Raw genomic sequence first — 21,198 nt, forward strand, 5'->3', positions numbered from 1 at the left:
CGGTCCTGCCCTGGAAGGTTCTAAAGAAGTGAAAATTATCTTGTGCAGGTTGTCTGAATGTGATTTTCCTGGGCAAACCAGTTGATGGAGCTTTCAGGCTGTGCCCAGTTTATCCATCTAAACCTTGATTGCCCCAGATGCTCTTCACACCCAGACCAGCCATCCCATCTCCTAATTCCTCTGAACGCAGAGTCCTTTAAAAGCCACTGCGTGAAAAAAATGTACCAAGTATGCATTAGGCAGAATAGTAAATCTGCTAAGTCAAAGGAATACCAAAGTTAGGATGCTGCATGGGCCTAGGAGCCAGGATCCTGCCTGGTCCCCACTAAGCCCCCACTTCGGACTAAGGTACGCAAATTCAGCTACGTTAATAACGTAGCTGAATTCGAAGTACCTTAGTCCGAACTTACCGCGGGTCCAGACGCAGCAGGGAGGCTCCCCCGTCGATGCCGCGTACTCCTCTCGGCGAGCTGGAGTACCGGCGTCGACGGCGAGCACTTCCGGGATCGATCCCAGAACATCGATTTCCTGCCGCCGGACCCTCCGGTAAGTGTAGACGTACCCGAAGTATGATAATTCTTTAGGAATTATCCTTGGGGTAGTGAATTAGTTCTTTATCTAGTATTGCTAATAACTAAACTGTATCTTTAAATGTTCATCTAAATGTGGGTTATTGCTGACTATGTACTATATGTACTGTATGACTTTTAAACCAACCTTTGTACTTTCCCATAATTTAAGCACTATACCCAGATGTACAGACACTCTTTTCTTAACCTATGTATTATATAATTTTAACGTTCGCTTTAATAAAAAAAATTAAATCTGTTTCAGTCTTGGATCTACCCCCTCGTCTCTCAGAAGATATATGATTATTTACATCCCCTGCATTTCAGTCTCTATAGAGCATAGGGAGTCTGACATCAAGTAATAGTAATACATAATTTTGCATATATGATTATCTAATAGCCGCCCCCATTGCCCCCAGAACATATTTTATCATGCAAATCTTTGATACAGGATAATGGATGCTTTGGCATCAGACTCCTCTCTTTCTTTCCTGGACTACTTTCAAATAAAGCTGTTATTTTTTAACTAGCTTAGGGCCCATCATATGACAGGATATAATCAGTAAATCATGGGTCAGTTTTGTATGCTAAGTCTTATGTTTACATTTCAGTGTCCATACTCTGTTTGTTTTTGTTGTACCTTTCCACCTCTTCAGTGGGTTTGCACTGTGCTTCATTGTGTGTTACCACAGATACATACATGTGAGCATGTTTCTGGAGCTTGCACCTCCTTAAAGTTGTCTTAAAATAAATCAACATGTGCTCAGTATACTGCTTTTTACTAAACTTTTTAAGTCAGTGGCAGGTGCATGTGTATTTGCAGCCAGAATGCAGAACTTGGCTTTTACGACCATTATTTCTAAGTTAAATTTCTTCAGTGTCAAAAGAGCTGCTGTGCACTGAGGACCAGGCCGGTGGCAAACAAAATAAATCTATTTATTAAAATCTGATGATTAGCTCTGAAATGAGTGGATGGACTCTTCGTTACTCCAGTGGGGTTTGGATAAGGCCTCAAGAAAGCAACTGAAATGTTTTAACTGGTTCTAAAAAGTAAGAACACAAAAATCTCCAACAAAACAAAACAATTTTACCTCCTGGCTGACTATAAACATGATAAATTTCAGCGCAGAGACTATCTGTGCATGCTTTAAAACAGCCTTAAAGGGAAATTCTAATCCATAAATGTTCCTATAGCAACACTAATATATATGTTTGTGGAACATTAATTTTATATGAAAGCAAGGCACATATTTTATAAGACTAGATAGACTAAATTGAAATGTTAGTTTTTGGATATTTAAAACTTGTCTGTTAGAATGGGTGAATCCAGTTGAAAACAATTGTTTAATTAGTTGCATTAACTGCATCTGTACAGAGGGCTCTTTTTATCCTCACTGTTAGTGAATGTGTTATATTTGGCTTCTTGGAGTTAATTAGTAGGTTACAGTAATAAGTATATTTCATCTTTAAATGATGCATGTGTATTTATCATTACTTTCTGTGCCAATATCATTCAGTAATAAGGAACAATCTTAAAACCTTTCTGCTGCTTAATTAGGATTAATTGAATTAACTTCTGATTTGACATGCAGCACCATCTAGTGGTGAAGTGGTAACTTTATATTTATAATAAAGATGTGTACAAAGATACAGCACTTATACACATACACGGCAGACTATATTTTCAAAAAAAGTTCACATCAACATTGCCAAATGAGTGTATAATTAAGTGTGAGAACATAGCAGGTGGACTATACATGGTCTGGCACTTCTAGAATGAAGTATCCACACACTTTAAAACCGTCAAAATAAAAACTGTTTACAAAGTCAGATATATTGGGTGGAACTCCCATCTTAGATTCTATTTTGCAGTTTTTGGTAGATAATCATTCAGCTAATTGCCAGTAAGTTTTCAAAAATGAGGATGGTTGATTATTAATATATGCAAAGACAAAAGGCAACTGAGAATTTCTGTTCTACCTATTAATGAAGTGGGTTTTAGCCCATGAAAACTTATGCCCAAATAAATCTCTAAGGTGCCACAAGGACTCCTCGTTGTTTTTGTTCTACCTATTGTGTTTTTAGAATAAGTTTGGGATGGGTCTCTGACCAGGGACAGAAAATTGGATAATCCACCTTTGGATGAAATACTTGGATTTTAGCTAAAATCAAGTTTAATATCTCATACATTCTGTCAGAGGGAGGGAGTGTGTTCTGTATTTTCAGGGAGAAATTTAGTAAACTTTTAGGATCTTATTCTACTCTCAAGATCTGATTCTGACTTCATACCAGTTTTAGGTCCTGATTCAGCAAGATACTTAAGCATGTGCTTAAATAGTTAGCGTGTGTGTAGTTCCATTGACCTCAATAGGGGAGTACTCATTTGCTTAAAGTTAGACAGATACTTAAGTACCTTGCTGAGTCTGGGCCTTTTAGTGGGAACTCTATTTAATTGAGTTACTTCTGGATTTGTAATGGAATGAGAGTGGCCCATGCTTCATATCCTTAGACAGAACTCCTCAGTGCTGTCTGTGGAATGCCTTGGGCAAATTGGGGGTAGCACATATCCTTAGTGCCGGATTGTTTTTCTTTTCAGTGCCAGAGAGAAACTATGTTACTATTTGAGTTCAGTAACTATCTTGCTTTTTGTTTTTTAAACTTTCTTCTTAGGAAATACAGGGTACAATAATTATACATAATACACAGTGATTTCTGGTATAATCAGTGCTTTTCTAATTTAAAATTGGTCATGCTTAGTATTTTTCAGGTGATATTCCCCTTTTAACTTCAACTAATTACTGTACATTACATTTAACTTTAATATTTAAATGAGGGAAAATGGCAAAATTGGATTGTCATCAAATATTTCAAGCTTCACAGTATATGGATAATTCAGATAGACCTAGTATAAATGAAAGTAATACTACTACTGGACAGAGGTATTCTTGAGTCCATATTTCATCCCAGCAAAAGAGTAAAAAACTCTTATATGCAAGCACATAACCAAAGTTAATTCACCAAAATAGTTATGTTTCAACGCTCAGTTAACTGGCAAGAGATGGTGTTCTGTTAAATTATAAAGTGGAACAAAACCGCACAGTAAATTTTCTACTTCTGTTGTCCTGAAGGATTATATTTTTGAAATACATAAATCATAATTTCAGCACATAATTTTATTGTTGTTGTGTAAAGAAATGAGAGAACATTAACCCTAGTTCTGGAATGTATTTTTTTTTTCTTTATAGTCTTCACAGTCTCACTGGTTGACAACAGAGGAAAGGACCCAAGTTTTACTTGACCTCAAAGCTTCGGGATGGTCTGAGCTGGGTGAAAGAGATGCCATCTACAAAGAGTTCAATTTCAAAACTTTTAATCAGGTAACTATTGCTATATATTATTCCTAATATAAAAGGAAATGTAATTATCCTAGTTTGTATTGTGTTCCTAGTGAAGAGATGTTCACATCCACAAATCTAGGAGTATTTGGGACCAAATCCTGTTTGCTTTCCTCATGTCAGTAGTGTCACTGAAGTTATCGGGCCAGATTCTAATCTCAGTTACCCAGGTGTAATTCATTGACTTTATTGGCATTGTTCCATGGTAAGGCAAGCAGAATTTTACTCTTGATATCTTTGTTATTACTAGCAGTCCTAACTCAATGATAAAAATATTTGGCTATCAAGAACTTTACAAAGGTGCGTAAGAATGAAAGTACTGATATTTATCAAGCCAAACTTGGGGGGAAAATGTGAAGAGAAGTGTCATAAAACTCACCTTTTATACAGGAAGGGAGTGTTATGGTACTGTCTTGAATGAATTGCAATAGACACTTTGTGAGGCTACCTTGGTACAGCAGATTGTAAACCCTGTTGGGCTTGAATTTTAAGTCAAAACCCTGGGCCATACTGTGTCATCAGTTTTTAAGAATCTTTAAATTTGAAATCAGAGATGAAACCTGCTTTGAAAATTGGTGGCACCATATGGCCAACTATTATTTAATATATTTTCTTAAGATAAGATTGTCAACTAGAATCACGCTACCATATCTCATTTCGGAAAGAAAATTTGATTTCTGATTAATCAAGTGAGACGTACAAAAAGATACAAGTTAGAAGAGGAATAATTAGCTGTATTATGGCCCTGCTAAATAAGACAAGAATTAGTCGTAACATACCCTTCCCATTTCAGTGCCATTAAACTTGGGTTTATCTGGAGAAAATGCATTAGTTTCAGTTATGTCTTATTTAATTTTCTCATTGCTCTTTTTTTAAAACCTGGCCTTACTGATATTTATTGCACCTTTTATATAAGGGACCTATTTTTATTCTAGCTTGGATCTTCTTATGCAGATTTAGGGTCACATTATCAAAAGGTTAAAGCTTAGCCTTATAGCATGTGACTCTGCAATTGTGCACATGTTTGGGTGTAGATATCCACCCAGTGTTTTTGAAAAATTGCCACTAAATGTGTTTGTTTAGGTCTCCTACTCCTCTTCCCCTCATTTCTATTGCTCGGGTACAGTCAATTTAACAATCCTCAGTTCTGATCAAAATAGTAGTAGATTGTTATATGCTAATGATTAGCTGTGAAAGATCAGCTATTCTTACAGTTTTAGGCAGATGGTAACCTACGTGTGGAATGGGAACAGATGAAGATAATTCCCAGTTCCTACTTTATTTTTGAAAGGGCTATGCTGTCCCAGGGGTGAAGGGTAAGATTACATTTTTTTAAAAAATGCCATATTCCTCTGAAGATATCGCTTCTCCTCCTCCCGCCCCGTCCCATCCACACCACACTCAATTCACAGTGTAATATCTATCTACATTTGTAGACTGACGCATGTAAGTGTTGTATAATGTGCTGTTTATTCTCATGGCCCTAATATAATCCAGACAAAGGTCTTTAGGAGACCCTGTATGGTGATATGTGAAAATGCCAATTTGCAATGCCCACCCTTTTTAATATTTCAAATAGTTAATTGTCATAGTTAGGAAATTGCAGCCATTCGAGAGAACATAGAATAAAATGTGTGTGAGGTAGGGAGAAAAGAGCAGCATCGCTACAGTACAGAGCAAGAGCAGGTACAGAACTGCACGTGTGGAGCCCTGAGTACATTTTTCCTGGATTGCACTTTAAACCTGGGAGTTAATAATAGAACAAAACAAACAACTTCAAATAAAACAAATTATGAGGCAATGAAGGAGGGGGAAACTATGAGGGGGAGTTTACATGAGACCTGGATGGGAGAACTGGAGAGCCAAGGACCGAGGGATAGCTACTCCTCTGCATCAAACTGTAGGTGCTGAGTTTACAGCTTTCACGCTGGGGGCACTCTTGAAAGTGTCCATGCAACGGTGTAATTGGAGAGCTTGTTGGCTCAGCATAGCTGGAAATGCTTTTTTAAAATTAGCGTAAAGTAACCTTTGTATATTGCAAATAAGTGAAATAAATCATTTCTGCCGTTCATCTTTAGGCAGTGGACCTGAAGACTATATACCAAAGAGATGAGAGCAAACAGCCCTGTAATAGAAATCTGGAAAACCCAGCAGCTTAGATCAGTGAAGACATCAGAAGGAGAATTAAATAGTTGATTTTTTTTTTTTTTTAAGGCTTTATCCTTGAAATGTTACAGGGTAGAAATTAGTCAGCTATTCATAAAGTTGCAAGTCCGAGAGGGAGACATGTAGAGGATGCTAGAGTGGAAAGTCAAAATATATTTAAATGTACACCGTAGGTTATACTAAGCCTAAAGCTAATAGTCTGTTGTTTTTTTCTGGGTTCAGAATTGGCTAGGTCTCACCCCATCAAATATATCATCCTAAAATGGTCCTTTTTTGAAATGTCTATTCCAGTTGGGTGGAAGATATTGGTGGGTGCTCAGTGTGCCCCCATTCCTGCTTGACCCTTAAAAGTGTTAGATGAAAAGGGATACGCAAGAGCTATTATTACTCTGCATGATTGGAAATTGGCTTAAGAATTCAAAACTTCTGGCACTTTCAGCTGTGTGTACCACTGGGTAAACTAACAGGGGCCAAACTGTCTACACTGTTTTCATTGCGGTCAAGGGGGCTACATGTATCTATATGAGGGCAGAATTTTGCCCGTAAGCATTTAGAAAATTGGGGCAGCTGTGGTGATGTAACATCGCCATTTGAAATTTCAAGCTGTAGAACAAGTTGGTGATCTCTTAGCCTTGGGGTATGGCTTAAGATGGAATTTGGCTAGGGAATGCATGAATGTTTGCAGAGAGCAAATGTTTGTCTCCTGGGAAGGTGGCACTGAAGATAAACTGACCTGGTATATTTTAATTCATCTACCAATGCTTACATTTACTAATGTCCCCATACAACATTTATTTATTTATTGGTACGTCTCAAAAGCATATTACAGATCAGGGAAACAAAAGTGCCAAAAATGGAGCTAGCTACCTGCTTTGTAGAGTTTTGCAGTCAATATGCTGTCCTTTAATAAACATGGACTTTTAGGTGTAACTTTTTATTTAATAAATCTTCTGTTTACAGAACTTAGTGTGAATATTTAGTAAAAGTCAGACAGCCAAGAAATACAGTTTCCTCTATGATCTCCATCCTGCCCTTTTACAGATGGCATAAAATCAGGTGTGTAAAGGGAATAAAAAAAAAAAACCAAATCCAAATCCAAACCTGAGCAGTTGAACTGACATGAAAGGTATTTCAGATTTATGTTTTGCAGATGATATGAGTATGATTAATGTATTCATTGTTTCTTTATTGCTTCCCACAGATAATGTGCATGATGCATGGAAAATTCTGTGGCTTTAAAATCTATGCCAGGTTTACAAAGACTATGTATGTCAACAGATGTTAAGAATATAAACAGAGTTTTTATTATAAAGTCGCTCAAATGCGTAGACATGAACGTGGTTTATGTATATTTTCAGTATGAGGGAGAATGAAATGAAACTTCTGTGAAATGAGAAAGTTATTTAGATTCCTAAAGCTTTCAGACTGAGATTAACTTGCTTAAAAGCTATCAGAAATTACGCTTCTGGCTTGGGAAATTATTTTATTACAGGACTTCACTTGAAACCGCTGGTGGTGTTTGTTTTTTTTTGAAGATAAATTTTATAAAAATGGGCTTTAGAGAGTGATTTTCAGAAAATGAGTTGGAAAACAGTTTGAAATGTTCCTAAAATAAGTCAGTGACTGTACTTCCTGTTGTCAGTCCTTTTCTCTGCTATAATTGCCATTGCATGCTAGTTGTGATGTCCTGGTTTGAAAAAAATATTGATGTATATAGTGTCCTCCACCCAACCCTACCCAGAAAGAAAAGCATCTGGTATCCATTGCAGCTTGTTCCCCATCCCTCATTTGGGCAGCTTCTATGACTGAAATGTTAGTTTCCACTTTCTCCTCATAGCCATGTTATCATCATTGCTGTTCACTCCATTCCCTACCAGCTGGGGGGACTGAGGCATAAGAAAATCATGGTACTTAATCACTTCAAACTTGTCCACAGTAAATCGCAGAATCCTGTAATAGCTCTGGAAGAAGACTAGCCATCATACATGGTCCCATCTTCACTGGATTCAGCCATCAGTACAGCCTGATATTGATGCATCCTGCCATGTTCACAGATTTTTTTTTACAATTACAGCTTCTGTTTTGACTGACAAGACAACAAACACAAGTAGGGTGAACATACGTCCTGTTTTGGCCGGGACAGTTCCCTTTTTAAGCCTTGTCCTGGATGTCCCGACTTTCTTGGCGAAAGTGGTCATTTGTCCCATTTACTTTCGCCAATTTATCAGTTGGCAAGACCAAATGGGACAAATGCCCAGTTTGCCAAAAAAGTGAGGGGTTCCTCCCTCCCTCCCAATGGAGTGTGGAAGAACTTTGAGGGAGGTGAATGATGACACCAGACGCTGGGCCTCAGGCTGTTAGCCCTATGCCACAGGGAGAAGGGGGGGCCTTGGGCCCTGTGCAGTATCCCGTTTTCCCATGGGAAATATGGTCACCCTAAACACTGTTGTCATTGTCTGTTTTCCCATTGCATCATTCCTCCATTCTTCTGCCCTCTATTTGTGTGAACTGGCAGGCTACAGATGTTTATGAGACTATTGCCTTTTAAAATGGGGCTGTGGAGAGAGATAGCGGAAGAAAAAGAAAAAAAAGTAATCTGTGCTTTCAAGCCACTTTGTATTACATAAAAGAAACATGTTTTAAAGTCTCTTAATTTCTATTCCCAAGTGACAGATACAGAAACAAAATGCCTATTACTCACTGATAGAGCAACCAATCCATTTCAATTTGCCAAAGCAAAAGTCTGAGTCAATGAGAGTTACAAAAATACTGTCATTACTTCAGGAGCCTGACTAGCAATGTTTGCTAATGCACTTTTTTTTCTTCATTTACTGAAATTTCTGGCAAAAAGAAAAAGTTGAAAAGTTTTTAGTCTAGAGCAGAGGTCTCCAAATGGTGGGGCATGCCCTCCTACGGGGGCATGAAGGAACATTTGGGGAGGTGCTGCAGGGCCTGGGCCAGCCCCCATGGGGGTGGGAAGGGAGTGTTATCTAGCCCCGCTCCGGCCCAGGCTTCCGCCCTCAGCCCTGCCCCCAGCCTTGGCCCTTGACCATGACCCAACTGGAGCTTCTGCTCCTGGCCCTACTCCCACCCCCAGCCTTGGCCCCTGGCTGCGTCTTTGGCCCCGCCTCCAGCCTTGGCACCTGACCATGGCTCTGTTCCCAGCCCCAGACCTGCCCGCAGCTGCAGCCCCAGCCTTGGCCTCCTTACCCCTGTTCGTGCCCCTGTCCGCCCCACCCCCTGACCCAGCCACAACCCCGCTCCTGGCCCCAGCTCCTGCAGGAGCAAGGTGCAGACAGGTAAGGGAGAGGCGTGATTTTGAAAAGTTTGGGGACCCCTGGTCTAGAGGAAATAGAATTGTCACCAAACTGTTCAAAACTTCAAGTTTCCTGGCCTGTATCTGGTCTGTTATAATTTGGCCTACAAATTTACCCTTCTTGTGAGCTCAACTGTAAAAAAATACGTGAAAATTAATAACATGTCACAATCACCTGTTATAACAAAGATTGATAGGAAATGGTGCACAAAGGAGAGACTGAATTAGTCCAAACAAAAAACTGTACTGTTATAACTCAAGGACTGTGTTAAGATCATGCTTGGTAAGTCAGAAGAGTGTGGAACCGGAAATCAGTGAACCAAAATTGGTGTGTGGGGAAACTAGACCTAATTGGTTGACAAAATAATGAGGGCATGGGCTATTCAGTCCACCCTTCCTTTTGTGAGTCCTTAAAGAAACAGACATAGGGATAAAAATTGGCTACTAGAGTGAGGTTCACCATCTTGGCTACCACTACCACCATCTCCTGGGACTTCGGACCTTTGTCATCCTGATCCTGAGAGATGTCCTGACCAGACCAGGCCAGAGAGAGGGACCCAGATGATATGTCCACCTTTACTGGGTTCAGCTGAATCCCAAACACCATTTGGGATGAAATAGACTTCAACAACAGCTTCAGCCATTCTTAACTAACGTCTTCTCTTTTCCCTGACAGGACAGTTTTTACCATCTTTGGTACCATATAAGAGACAACTTGGTATTTTTCCCAAAAACTCTCTCCAGCTAAAAGGAAAGGGAAAAGGGATTGTTGTTGTTAAAATGAAAGCCTTATTTAATACTTAATATTTCAAATGCTTTAACTGTTTTTCCTTTTTATCTTTAATAAAAAGATAATGTGTTTTAAAGGTGTTTGCACCATGGTACTAAGCGGACTGAGGTCTCTGTATACCAAACCCCAAGATTTGTTTAACACTGTTCAATGTTGGACAATGACTGGTTTTATACAGGGGTATTCCATCTAAATTAATAAAACATGTTCTACATAACTCTCAATTCTTGAAGAATCCCTGTCCACTATAGTGCAGAAGGATGAGTCACTTCCATCTGAAAATGTTTTCCCTACTGCTTTTAGAAGGAACACCTAAAATTACTACTATTGAAAGAAGAAGAGGAAAAGTTGTTTCTGGTTTGTTCGCATAGGGTATGTCTATACAGCAACTAGACACCCAGGGCTGGCCCGTGCCAGCCAACTTTTGCTCAGGGGGTCAGGCTGCAGGGCTGTTTCATTGCTGTGTAGACTTGAAGGCTTGGGCTGGAGCCTGGGCTCTAGGACCCTGTGGGGTGGGAAGGTCCCAGAGCTTGGGCTGTAACCTGAGCCCATAAGTCTACACTGCATTGAAATAGCCCTGCCTGCCTGAGTCGACTGGTATGGGTCAGCGATGGGTGTCCAGTCGCTGTGTAGACATACCCTTTGGGTTCAGTCAGTTTCACGCTTACTCTGTATAGTCAATCAGTTTCCTCTGTTTGTGTAGGTCCATCAGATAGCAACAGGGGAGAGAGAAACACTTAGGACAATGTGGTTGTAAAACCAAAATATTTGGCAGGGATGCTGAGGTTTAATACTTGTGACTACTTCACAGATTTTTTTAAATGAATACATTTAATCTTTTATCCATCACACTTTCTAGATAGGTGAAGTGTGTATGCTTGTGTACAGAGTTCAGTGACTGAACCTTTAGTATTAAGGTTAAGATTCTGTTATGGGGATTTTTAGTAAAAGTCAGGGACAGTTTGTGGGCGATAAACAAAAATTCACAGAAGCCCAGGACCTCTCCCTGGTGGGCGGGAGGGGTGGGGAGACGACTAACAGTTGGAGCGCTGTTGGGCGCTGAGCTCCTGCAGCTGCACCATCCCCACTGCTGCTCCTGTGGCAGGGGCTGACTGCTGCAGCTCCAGCCTCAGGGGGGCTGACCCAATGGTGGCCCCTGCTCTGGCGGCCCTGGGGTTGACTGCTGGCTGTTGCTATGTGGCCCGTTGCTATGGCGGCCTCTGCTCCTGTGGCTCCAGGGCTAACTGCTGGCCATTGCTATTGTGGCCCCTGCTCCAGTGGCCCCAGGGCTGGCCGTTGCTCCGATGGCTTTGCGGCTGACAGCTGCTCCAGCCCTGCCCCTTCAGAAGAAGTCGCGGAGGTCCCAGAAAGTCACGGAATCCGTGACCTCTATGACAGAATCGTATCCTTATTTATTATATAAAGTAGCAGGTGGTTATATCCCATCTTAAAAGTCTGATTTTTTTTTTTATTGTTTAAAATATATTTTGCATTCAGATGACGCAAGAACCTATTTAAGTTAAAAGATAAAACTCTGACTGGAGAAAATAGCAGGGAGACTGCCTGCTGTGTATCAGAGGGGTAGCCGTGTTAGTCTGAATCTGTAAAAAAGCAACAGAGGGTCCTGTGGCACCTTTGAGACTAACAGAAGTATAGGGAGCATAAGCTTGCAGTCTTGCATCTGAAGAAGTGAGGTTCTTACCCACGAAAGTTTATGCTCCCTATACTTCTGTTAGTCTCAAAGGTGCCACAGGACCCTCTGTTGCTTGCTGCCTGCTGTGTAGGGCTCATAGATCCTGAAAATCGTAGCAAATCTTGTCTCTTTGATTATTTGTTTAAAGGAGACTTGCACAGCTTCTGAAGAATTATTTCAGAAGAAATTAAGTCATTGTAGCTCTTGCATTAAGTTGGTATACTTCCCAACTTTCCTTCTCCAAACCAGTAATAACACCCAAAACTCAGAAAGCATCCACTGCAAACAGAGTTTCTGTTTTATATGCCCTCTCTGTATTTCCAGCTACTTTGCTTTAACTGTGCTAGGGCATATTTATTTTTGTGCTCTCTAATGGATGGTCCCTGTTATCAGTATATCAAAACTAACTTGCTGGCTAAGCGATTTATGATCTTTATATAGTTTAATCTTCTTACTCGGTGACAATCCCTTGGTGCTAGTCCTTTCTATAGGTACCTTCACCTTGATTAATGACCATGAAGAACTTCACAAATTTACCAAATCCCATGGAACTGGGATACAGGGAACACATTCTTAATGAATTTAGTGCTCTTTTAGTTGCTGTAATCACTTAATTTAGTTTAACTCACTTTGTAAAAATACTGAATATTCCTGAACTTAATCTGTGTTGATACTTCCTTTTTTCAGTTTCTCGGCACATCACTTTGTCTCCTCTGTTGATCACAGGTTGGAAAATTTGTTTTTATGTGCATAGCCAGAGTATTTCATAGCTGTTTTACGAACTTAATATTTTGGCTGTTTGGCTGAAATATGTCTGCGCCATTTATGTATTGAAAACATAAACCTACAATCTGCAGAGGTAACTTGAATTTTATGTAAAATATTCACTTGTGGACCATATCTCCAGCTTTTTATATGCCACAGTGGTATTATCCTCCCTCCCCATTGTCTGTTAGTGAGGTCATTTTCAGTCCTCTGAGAAATTTTATTCCCAGCCAGATGCAGCCCATATATTAAAAGTAGCACCTGTGACTAATATCACAGCAGCTTACCATAAATTTACATGGTAACTAGGATTATGTCTGTCAAGACTGTTAAAAAATGTCTAGATTTAATTTGATTTCCAGTATTGAAGGAGCTCTCTAACGTTTTGCTTCATAACTATATTTTAAAAGTTAAAATCACTCCATTGTTAAGTTTTATAGCACTCCCATTGCCCATTAAGTTGATTTGTTAAATGGAGGTCAGAGTAAAGCAAGTTGGCTACATTAGGATCGGAAACCAACCCATTTGTGACAAATTTAGTCCTCGCGTGTGAATCTTCTCAAAGCCTCAGCCCTGATTGGTTTCAGGTGTAGCTTATGTCAGTTGTGTTTAACCTCAAAGAATGAGCAACATGAGTCCATTATTGTCAGTTTTGCTTATCAAAAGACAAACCAATTTCATTTATTTGGTGGGTTAACTGTTTTTAATGTGACTGTTGACTACTTGCCCCTCTGTTAGACTTTTGTATTAGATTGCCTCTTGGATGAAAATAATTGGTTTTATATCCACCTAGGTAGGTGTTGTTTTTCTTATAGTGTTTCCTAGACTGCTCAATTTCCCATTATTCTTCGAGTCCTCTCCCATTTACTATGATTTGTATACCTGCAAAATTATGAAAGTATTTCTTTTGGTAGGTATGTTTGCTAATGTCCTTGCATTTATGAATACAATAACTGATTTGCTATAAATCAAAATTATTTGAGTGGGTTTACAGAGTAGAGAAAATCTTTGTATTTGAAAATAAGGCTTGAATATTGAATTTTTGGCCTATCTGCCTATTTGTTGTTTTTCCTTATTAGAAACTGACAGTAAAATTTTCAGGCCTCGTGAAGATTAATTCAGGCCAAAATATGTGAGAGTGAGCTGGGTCAAAACATAGTTTAGTAAAAATATATTTTTATACAATCACACCTTCCTTATGGTTATGCTTGTGAATGGCTTAGTAAATAACCCTCTTGCCTCTGCGTCAGAAGGTTATAGGGTCAAGATCCAGCTGTGGGACTGGACACATTCCACCTACCCATATCCTAGTGTTGCACTGGGTCTGAAAAGCTAGGGTGCTTGACTTCTGGATGAAAAATAAATGGAGGTTCTCTGGAGATCATTCATCTGAAAATTTAAGATTCTCCTGCCCTGGCTTTAAAAAGACAAAGAGACAACAATGGTGTACTAGTCAATGCAGCCTCTTTCCAACAATACTACCAGTTAACTGGCAGAAGTAGTTTTCTTATTGACGAGAAATGCTGCATAATTATACAGAGTCTGGTGTGATGTCAGTGGTCAGTCAGGAGCTACCAGATACAAATTAACTCCTTGTTGCTGGGAGTTTGGAAATATTTGTTATTTATTTACTTACTTATTTGTCATGGCCACTGTGCAAAATACAGAGTGAAGGATGTCTCTGCCTCAATGTTCAGTCCAAATTTTTTAAATTACCAGCATTTTTTCCTACTTGTAAATAATTGAATTATCATATTATATTGGCAACTTTTGTCTTTACTTTCACCCTCCACACACCCAAATTTAGTCTTGCTGTACCTATCTGAGCTATTTCCTTATCGCAACGTCTGTGCCCACCTTCCATGAGTGCCAGCAATGCCAGCCTCAACAGGCCACTTCTCCGACAAATTCTTTCAAGTTTTCGGTCATGCTGCCCTTTGTGAGTGGAGAAAGCTTAGTAAGAATCCATCAAGTCACCTCTTTATCCTCCAAACTCATCTCTGCTGTAATGCATATAGAAAACTGAAGACCAAGCAGGTGGCAAGCTGTGATCACTGCTAGTCAATGGCTAAGAACTCTGCACATCCCACTTAACTGTCTTACCCCCCATTACGTCTTGTTTTTTAGGTTACAAGCTCTTTGGGGCATAGGCTATTTGTACAATGGAGCCCAACCTGTTTGTGGCCATAGGTGCTATTGCAATATTATTATTAATGTCACAGTATTGAAATTAACAATACTATTATATTAAATTATATTTAAATGAATCATAATGACATTAAAGATTCAGAACATACCTTTGTGTTTCGCTTTCTTGAGGTAGGAAGAGGTTTTTATGTTTGTATCTATCAGGAGCAGCAGGCCTGACAGCCACAGGTAAAAGGTGATATGTAGAAGTTCAAGACTCTTATTCTCCAGGTGCTCTAGAAACAGAAGTTGACATCAATTTGTTATTAGTTAAACTTAACTGTGACTTAGAATACCTTATCTCTCTTTCCTTCCCTTCATTCTAGGGTAAAAAAATAAAATACAAATAAAGAAAGAATAGCGTATTTCCAAGGGGAAGAGGCTCTTCTACAATTACTGTGCATGTGCTGCATACCCTTGGAGCAGTTAGACCTGTGTTATCTAGTCTAAAGAGGACCAGGAAGTTCTCCTCCTGACCTTTGGTCCACTTTGCAGTTGGCTCTTCTACCAATGCTTCTCTTAAAATATTAGTGTAGATTTATGATCACTTAAGTGAAAATTATTATAGCATTTAATTTTCATCCATTAATCTGGAAATATTGTCTCTGGGGGTTGAATTTGAACTGGCTAAAGATTTTTGTAAATATACTTTTCACTTCTCACAAGTATTCATTTAGATTGAAAAAGAAAATGGAAGTGTCACACTATTGGCTGCTCTATATAATCCATAACTACTCTTCTAATGCTTGCTCGTTGCATTTGAAATAAGGGAAGAAAATGGTTATGTCCACTGTGGAGGCAAGACTTTCCTTCACTCCTGTAAGATACCAAATGCCGGCATGTTGACTTTGATTTTAACTAAAATTTGGAATCCTCCCAGATTTGTTAACTCAGTGGTGGCAAGTTCTGTATCTGTACTGTTTCAGTTGGGGAAATTAGTAAGATTTACATTCCCTCTATTCTCAAGAATATCTTCATTCAGAATCACTTTTACTTTTTCAGTTAAAGAAACCTGTTCTCTTGTAGCTTTCTAATGTCCTGGGATAGCTATTATGAACATAGGGGAACTGGGAAGATATTAATTTCAGTACAGATGGTAAGTTCTGTCTCCAGTTTGATAGTGTTTAACCTCTTGCATCCCCTTGCTTTCCAAATGGTGAGCATGACCTTATTAATAACTGTAAATAGCGTTCTACAATAGTGGCTTTTCCCCCCAAAGAGTAAAGAAAAGGCATGTTTTGGAATATTATACTCTGCAATTGTAATTAAAAATGGACTCTGGCTGGTAAAAGGTAAAAAGTAAAATAAAAAAAAAATTACAATGAACCTATTTAAAAATTAACCATTACTTGCCAAAAGCACATCAGACCTACTTAGCGGACATCCGTTAATCCAGCGGTTAGCTGTTTCAGGCTTTAATGCACACTGTTTTACACGTTAACGGTTTTGAAGTTCCAGGCCAAGGTTGACCTTTCACATCTGCTCCTTTCACAGTAGGAATCTCCACTTACTGCTTCCTGTCAGAATGGATTAGAGTGACAAAGTGCAGAGCTTGCGCTGGCTGCAATTTAGTTTTTGATCAGAATTATTTCTTTCACAAACAATCACATTTTGCTAAAATGTTACATCTGCTCTGAAAAACCACTGGCAGACCCACAGTTGATCAGTGCGATGTGAGTATAATTTTTCATTTGTCTTTCATAAAGCTGTAAGCCAGCTCTAAATGTATTTTGGGGACTGCCTCCTCCCCTCCTTCATTTGCCATTTTCTTCCTTTAATTTTTGTTGGGTTGAGATTAAAACTTGCTTACGTCTTGAACTAACGTGGAGCTGGCTGAATTCTTTGAGGGATTTGTGTGAGATTGTTTTGGTAAAGCACATGTTGTTCAGTTAGGAGCCAGGGTTCTAATTTTGGGTCCTGTCGTGTGAGATACTGAGTACGTTCAGGTTGTGGGGGTTGAGGTTACTCAGCACCTTTTTTTTTCTTCTCCTGAGAATTGTTCGTGGTGGTGCTTTACAAGGAAACATTCTGGCACTGGGATTCTGAGTGGAGAGTAGTCATTCATTTCATGGACTGGATGATTTAATCTTGATTGGGATAGTAACAGCAATAGCTATGTAAATGTGTATTTTGTATTGTTAGAGGAATCTCCATAACCTGGTAGAAGTGGGCATTTGGAGGCAAAACTTCATTAGCTTTACAATCTTTGGTTGGTTACAGTTACACACAGATTGTAAAGTGTCTAATCTAATAAAAGTATACAGATGTTAATCTTTCTTACAAAGGACCATATTTCATCTCACTTACGTTGGATGCATCTTTTTTTTTTAAATGTTATTTAAAAAAAAAATCCCTTGCCTGGCTACAATCAGTTTTCACCATTCATGGACTGCATCTATTTCAAGAATGTATTGATTTGCAAAAGGTGTGTGTGTGTGTGTGTGTGTGTGTGTGTGTGTGTGTGTGTGGTGGTGGGTTCTACAAAAGGGAAAGAACAATTGTGGGTTAAAAGAAAAACCCCTGGAGTTTCCCCAATATATTGCATTACACATACTGTCTGGCACTTAGTCATAAATTTGGAGTACACCAAAAGTTTTTCAAGACAGCTTAAAATATTGACCATAGGTCATGTATCCTTATGCAAAATATTGCTAATAAAATTAATCCACTTTTGTTTTTAATAATCTGTTCTTACTTTGTCACTTTTTCTGTTCATTTCTGTATTTCTAGCCCCATTTCACCAGTTGTTCAAATATCAAGAACAGCAAATGAAATACAGTTAAATGTAATTTATACTGATTACATAACTTTTTGCATAAGGAAAATTGGAAATATTATGTAAGAAATTATAACTGTCTAAAACAAATCAGGTTTTTTTTAAGTCTTATTTTTCTTTTTCTGTTTTCTCGTATTGTCTAGGAAGATGGTCCTTCTCTCCATACTCTTCTTTCAAAGAATGCATCATCACTAGATTTGAAATAAATACATGAAAAACACTTCATACAATTATTCAAATATTACAATTGGATACAAATTATGAGCTTAACAACCCGGACTCAGGCAAAACTCCCATTGGAGTCATTGGGTTATGATATAATCTCCTTTCCTGAAGTTTTATAGAAACTTGTCGAAGGCTTGAGAGAGAACTTGTCTCAGTATGGCTCGATACCATGGCCAGAGTGCTTTCAGCCACACGCAGTGGGACCAAATGACCTACCTGATTGGACCTGCAGTTCTTGTTTCTCATCTCCTATCAATTTATAATTTCAGACCTTTTTTCTGCTTTAACATGTTTGAATGATTGACATTGAGATATGCCTGTGCTGCCAAAAAAAAAAAGATCCCTGATGATGATGTGGGCCAACTGCTTCCTCTCTCCATCCATCCTAACAATAGTAATACCTAGTCTTACATAGCGCTTTTCATCAGCAGGTCTCATAGACTCATAGACTCATAGACTTTAAGGTCAGAAGGGACCATTATGATCATCTGGTCTGACCCCCTGCATGCTGCAGGCCACAAAACCCTTCCCTGGACTCTGCCGTTGAAGTCCCCAGTCCTGTGTTTCAGTGACTTCAATCGGCAGAGACCCTCCTGCTAGTGATCCCTGCCCCATGCTGCGGAGGAAGGCGAAAAACCTCCAGAGGCTCAGTCAATCTACCCTGGAGGAAAATTCAAGCGCTTCACAATCTTTAATGTATTTATCCTCACAACACTCTTGTGAGTTAGGGAAGTATTATAAAGGGAGGCTTTCTTATTGTTCTTTGATGTCCTCTTAGGATCAGAATTAGGATATATGCTCAGTAGAGACTATATTGGATATTGAGCTGACATTGCACATGGTCTTGGCAACAGACCAAGAAGAACCTTGTATCATTGCTACTAATGTCATCAACTGCATGTCTGGAATGTGGACTGGCTTTTCATGTTCAAAGTGAAATCCTCTGTGTTCTTTGGGAAGTGAAAGAAATAGTTGGAAAACCAGCAGAATTTTGTTCTTTTTTCCTGCTTTTTTTTTTTCTGATACGACATAATTAGATAACTAGCTAATTTCCCTTGCATTTCTCTATTTGTTTTGGCCTGGCCTACGCCAAAAATTATATTGGCTTCTGTTGACATAGCTAACTTCATCTGGGTAGGTGATTTTTGTACGCCAATAGAAAGACCCCTTCTGTCTGTGTAGGCTGTGTCTATAACTACCAGTGTAATGTCTGTAGTATGGACATACCATTGGGCACCAATTCAGGAAAGCATTCCTATTCAAGAAAGCTCTTAAGCATGTGTTGTAAGTCCAATTGAAGTCAATGGGATTTGTATTTAAAGTTGGGTCCTTTCTTAAATTGGGTTTTTACAAAGTGCTTATATAGCCATATGTTTTGGTATAGTAATATATACTCAAGCATTTTTAACATCTGAGTGGCAGAACATTGTAAAGTATAAAAGATCAGGGTGAGTAAAGTGAGGTAACGGAGCATTCAGGTATATACATTCAAAAGGTCTGAACAGGGCCCAGAGTGCATTTTATTACAGTTTGTGTAGTGTTTTGTTTGAGGGTTTTATTACAGTACATCAAGTGTTTTTATTTGCTAGACCAAGCATTTCTTTTAACAAGTCAAATTATCATTGTCCTTTCAGTTGCACAACAAAGAGAGTTTATTATTTTAAGTAACTGATTGCTTTAACAGGTGCTCAGTTAATGAGGGTTTCGCTGTATTATTTAATTGTTTTGGTTGGGTGCACTGCCTGTTTAGTAAATAAAAAAGAAGTCCAGTTTCTTTAAGTGAGCATTTCATTTAGTGTAAACCTCTTAGTGAATACTTTGTTTTTCATTTTTGACACAACACACATTAAACCAACATGCTTGGGAAGAGGAAGGTGGAAGTTAGCTGCCTATTCTTGTTGGTAAGTGAGATTTTAATTCAGACATGGTGCTTCTTGATGATTGTTTTTCTCTACTGAGTAACTGACATAAAATATCAGTAATAAAGAAAAATGCAGCTTGATACAAATTTTCTGTGAATCTGGGTAATATTTTAAAATCTGACATGGCTTCATTTTTGAAGAAATAATATTATAGTTACAAGGTAGCTCTTGCCCTAAGCATTAAATGCAAAATGTAGAAATCCTACCCATTTGCCAAATGTTTCTGAGTGAAATTATACATAACAAATAATGCCTTTTGGAGTGCTTTGTAAGCTTACATGCTTTTAGCATACTGAACTTTGTTTCTCATACTGGTAGTATGGAATTTAATTAACAATAAGTCTGTAAAGTATTATTAAGTCACAATTTTTTCCTTCATTTTCCTTTTCCTTCTTTGGACACAGTGCAAAGTGCACAGTGAAATGCAATATACAGTATTACCTAGACACCAGATTTGTGGTACAAAGCTGAAATTAATTTTCAGGAATTTTGTCTAGGGTCACTAGTAAAAGCCAGCCAGGTTGAGATTGTAAGGTTTGCCATTACATTTGCCTATTCAAAAAGAATTGTATTAATTAGTACGCGATTGTTGCAACAGACTTCAAAGTAGATGGCACAATAAAGGAGATTTTAATTGCTGCAAGCTAGTGTGAGTTAGTCGCTCCATTTCAAGCTGTGATTTTGTAACTCCAATCTTCTCAGTTTAGGAATCATACTTACTTTGCACTAGTCTTTATGGGCAAAGATAATTATATATTTGCCTGTGTAAGAAAACTGATACACTTTGTAATAAAGCGTATCAGACCATTTAGTTGTCAGGGCCAGCATGGCTTGTGAAGCAGAGCACTTTCCAATGGAGCATGAAAAGCTTTGAAATGTCTCAGCAACAGCAGAAAGTAGTTTTTGATGCCACTCTAAAACAATTGTTTGTCTTCAATCCAAGTTTATAAAAATTTGGTTGTAAAGTCTTTTAATTGAATCACAGTGAATAGGGCCTGCACATGATTTCCAGTTGCATTCTGTCACCGTTGCATTGTAAAACGGGAAGAGGGAAAGATGATCTCCAAATAACATTGTGGTTATTTTGGAAGGCTACAGATGAGGAAAAGGGTGATAGACCTGATACCCTGCTTCCCTTTAGGAGACTATCCGTAACATCAGTTACAAGAAAAAAAAATATTTATTCATAGGGCCAAATGCAGCAGTGATACAAATCGGAGTGTAAGTTGGTCAGAAAAGCCGAATGTGTGGCTAGCAATAAGTAGTGCAAATTGCACATATTTGAATTTCAGGGAGTGTGCAAAAATGAGTGTAACATACACTCTGAGGAAATAGCAGGAAAGGAGTGTAAGAAGCAGAACAACTAAGAGAAGGGCTTAAGGGAGAGAGTCTAT

General features: G+C 38.7%; 1 protein-coding gene and 1 long non-coding RNA gene across 3 annotated transcripts in view; both read left to right on the forward strand.

Moving 5' to 3' along the window:
* The window catches only part of PCBD2 (pterin-4 alpha-carbinolamine dehydratase 2), a 35,273-nt gene that overhangs the window by 1,413 nt on the left and 12,662 nt on the right, over positions 1–21,198 (forward strand). Inside the window, exon 2 of one of the 2 annotated variants that reach the window (XM_005309440.5) lies at positions 3,815–3,946. In XM_005309440.5, the coding sequence (XP_005309497.1) occupies positions 3,815–3,946 (132 nt within the window). Of the gene's footprint in view, positions 1–3,814; positions 3,947–5,783; positions 5,865–21,198 lie in introns of those variants that run through there. The other variant, XM_065555030.1, reaches the window with a different exon arrangement.
* On the forward strand, positions 5,871–19,884 carry LOC135973193 (uncharacterized). Its single transcript, XR_010589904.1, has 2 exons — positions 5,871–16,554; positions 17,801–19,884. It is a non-coding gene; the product is annotated as an uncharacterized LOC135973193 (long non-coding RNA).

Source organism: Chrysemys picta, chromosome 8 (genome assembly GCF_011386835.1).
Source record: "Chrysemys picta bellii isolate R12L10 chromosome 8, ASM1138683v2, whole genome shotgun sequence".
Lineage (NCBI taxonomy): Eukaryota > Metazoa > Chordata > Testudines > Emydidae > Chrysemys > Chrysemys picta.